We start from the raw sequence: 2239 nt of genomic DNA on the forward strand, positions 1-2239 counted from the left end.
GCTACCCGGAATCTGTCAGATGATAGCCGTCGCATAGCTTGTGTCAGGTAAGATTAGAAGGAATTCCTCATGGTGACAGCAGAGCAAGACTCATGTCCATGAGGCTGACTCTCCATAGAGTAGGACCCATGCTCTCAAAGTTCATCTCCTGCCATCATCCTCCTAGAGCCTTCAGCTCAGTCACACATCCCCTTACGGTTCCTCCAGAATGCCAGATTTGGAGCATTTGGTACTCATTTCCCTTTCATTGCTTCTGCTAAATATATGCTTTGCCCCCTCATGTCTTCATTTTTCCTGCACCTTAGCTATCTGTTCCTTGACAACCTTGAACACCCAGTATAAAATCATCTAGTCTGAACCCACTCTACTCCCTTGCATTACGTTGCTTTCCTCGGTACACTTCTCACTAGAAAGGAGACTGTGAACCCCATGGTGAAGTGATTTTTGTCCACATTCGTATTATATTGTCTTTACCTAGGCTAGACACATAAAAGTTGCTCAGTAAATATTTATTGAACAAATGACTAAAGTAAAAAGAAAACTCTTTTTACTTTGTATGTCCTGGGTTATTTGTTGTAGGTATCATTTCCCAAGTTGTGTTACTTCTCTTCTGAGTTTCTTCCTAACATTCACCCCTTTTGTATGGGGTTTTGGATTGAGTTTGGCTTTGAGTTCAGGATGTTGTTATTGGGCAGCCGGAAAACCAAAACTTACCTCCTGAGACTGTTGGTCAATCATTCCAGAAACAGCAGACAGTTCTTAGGATTTCTGCATACTGTTTCAAGAATCCTTGGGACTTGCAAAGAACAATTTTAGCCTCCCTGAGGTGAATTGCTATTCCTCAGCATTCTGTCAACATTTTAAAAATTTAATTCGCTTCCCCCTCTACCCCCCAGGCTTATGGTGAGGGATCTGCTGCTGACTGTAGATGTCATGTCCAAAAGTTAAATCTCCTGCAGGGACAGAGTTCAGAGATGTCACTCAGGTAAGTTATATTAGTGGGGCATGGGTATCTTGCTGTTTTTCTCTTGAGTTGATATAGTATATAAATAATAGAGAAATTACTTCAATTTCCATGTCTTACAATATGATTATTAGATATGTTGAACAATATTCCCACTAAAAGCAACTAAAAATGACATCTACAATGTTTTAAATACTGATAAGATGACAAAAAAGTAACTCAGAGACCAAAAAAGAAGCAAAAGCAAAATCCAGACTAAGTACCTGGGTACAGTTGAAATCTAGGGCCCTGGAACTTCCGTTTAGACAGTTGAAAGAGCTGAAGAAGACATAAGACAAGCTTGTCAGTGTGAGAGGATCTATAGGAGATTACCACAAAAGTGAGTTCCCAAAGGACTACATTTGCCAGTGTACAAATTAGCTTGAAATGTATCTACCTGGTAAATTTAATGTAGTATATGCAAATGTTGATTTATAATGATGCACACCTAAAACTTACACAATGTTATAGTGTAATGGTATTTTTATTTAAAAATGTGTAGCACCCACTACAATAGGGAGCCTGCCTGTTGATCTTGGCACTGACCAAGTGTCTCCCCAAGATTTTATCAGCACAAAGAAACTGTCACATGGCTCTTTAATCTTTTCCCTGCATTATATAAAGCACCTCAAGTTGAGAATTCATTTTTAAATTGTCCTAGGAATCAGATTGGAGCTGTAAGTTTTCATCACAGACCTGAAAGAATTCCCATAGATGAAGTTCAAAGGAGCATATACTCAGTTAAGTCATTATACATTCAAGGACCTTTGATATAATTAAACTGCCAAAAATTAATGATAAGGAAAGAAGAGTAAGGAGTCCAGGGAAAAACAAGTTACATGTAAGGGAACACCAATAACATTAATTGCAGTTTCTAAGTGGAAACCTTGTAGACTAGAAAGTAATGGCATAATTTACTTAAAGTCCTAAAAGAAGGAAATTTGCAACCAAGAATATAATATCCTGCTAGACTGAATCAGAAATGGAGGCAGTATAAAGAGCTTCATAAGCATACAGAAATTAAAAGAACTATAATCACCATTAAATTGACCTCACAAGAAAGACTAAAGGGACTCACGGAAAGAAATTTTATGTAGAAATGGCAAGATACCAAAATCACAGAAGGTGGAGGCCTAGAAGAGTAAAAGTAGAGACCATCAGAACAAATTTGAACAGATTAAGTACAGTTAAGGAAAGAATTAGTGAAGTGGAAGATAAATCTGAAGAAATTAGTGC

At 37.8% G+C, this 2239-nt stretch overlaps 1 protein-coding gene across 1 annotated transcript in view; it reads left to right on the forward strand.

Annotated features, from left to right (window-relative positions):
• Positions 1–29: 29 nt before the first annotated feature.
• LOC101626682 (chromosome unknown open reading frame, human C5orf45) overlaps positions 30–2239 on the forward strand; it is an 11328-nt gene continuing 9118 nt past the window's right edge. The window contains exon 1 of the mRNA XM_012733341.1: positions 30–985. Coding sequence (XP_012588795.1) covers positions 975–985 — 11 coding nt within the window. The 5' untranslated portion in view covers positions 30–974. The remainder of the gene's footprint in view (positions 986–2239) is intronic.

This window comes from Condylura cristata, unplaced genomic scaffold (genome assembly GCF_000260355.1).
Source record: "Condylura cristata isolate star-nosed mole 26May11 unplaced genomic scaffold, ConCri1.0 scaffold00040, whole genome shotgun sequence".
Classification (NCBI taxonomy): Eukaryota; Metazoa; Chordata; class Mammalia; order Eulipotyphla; family Talpidae; genus Condylura; species Condylura cristata.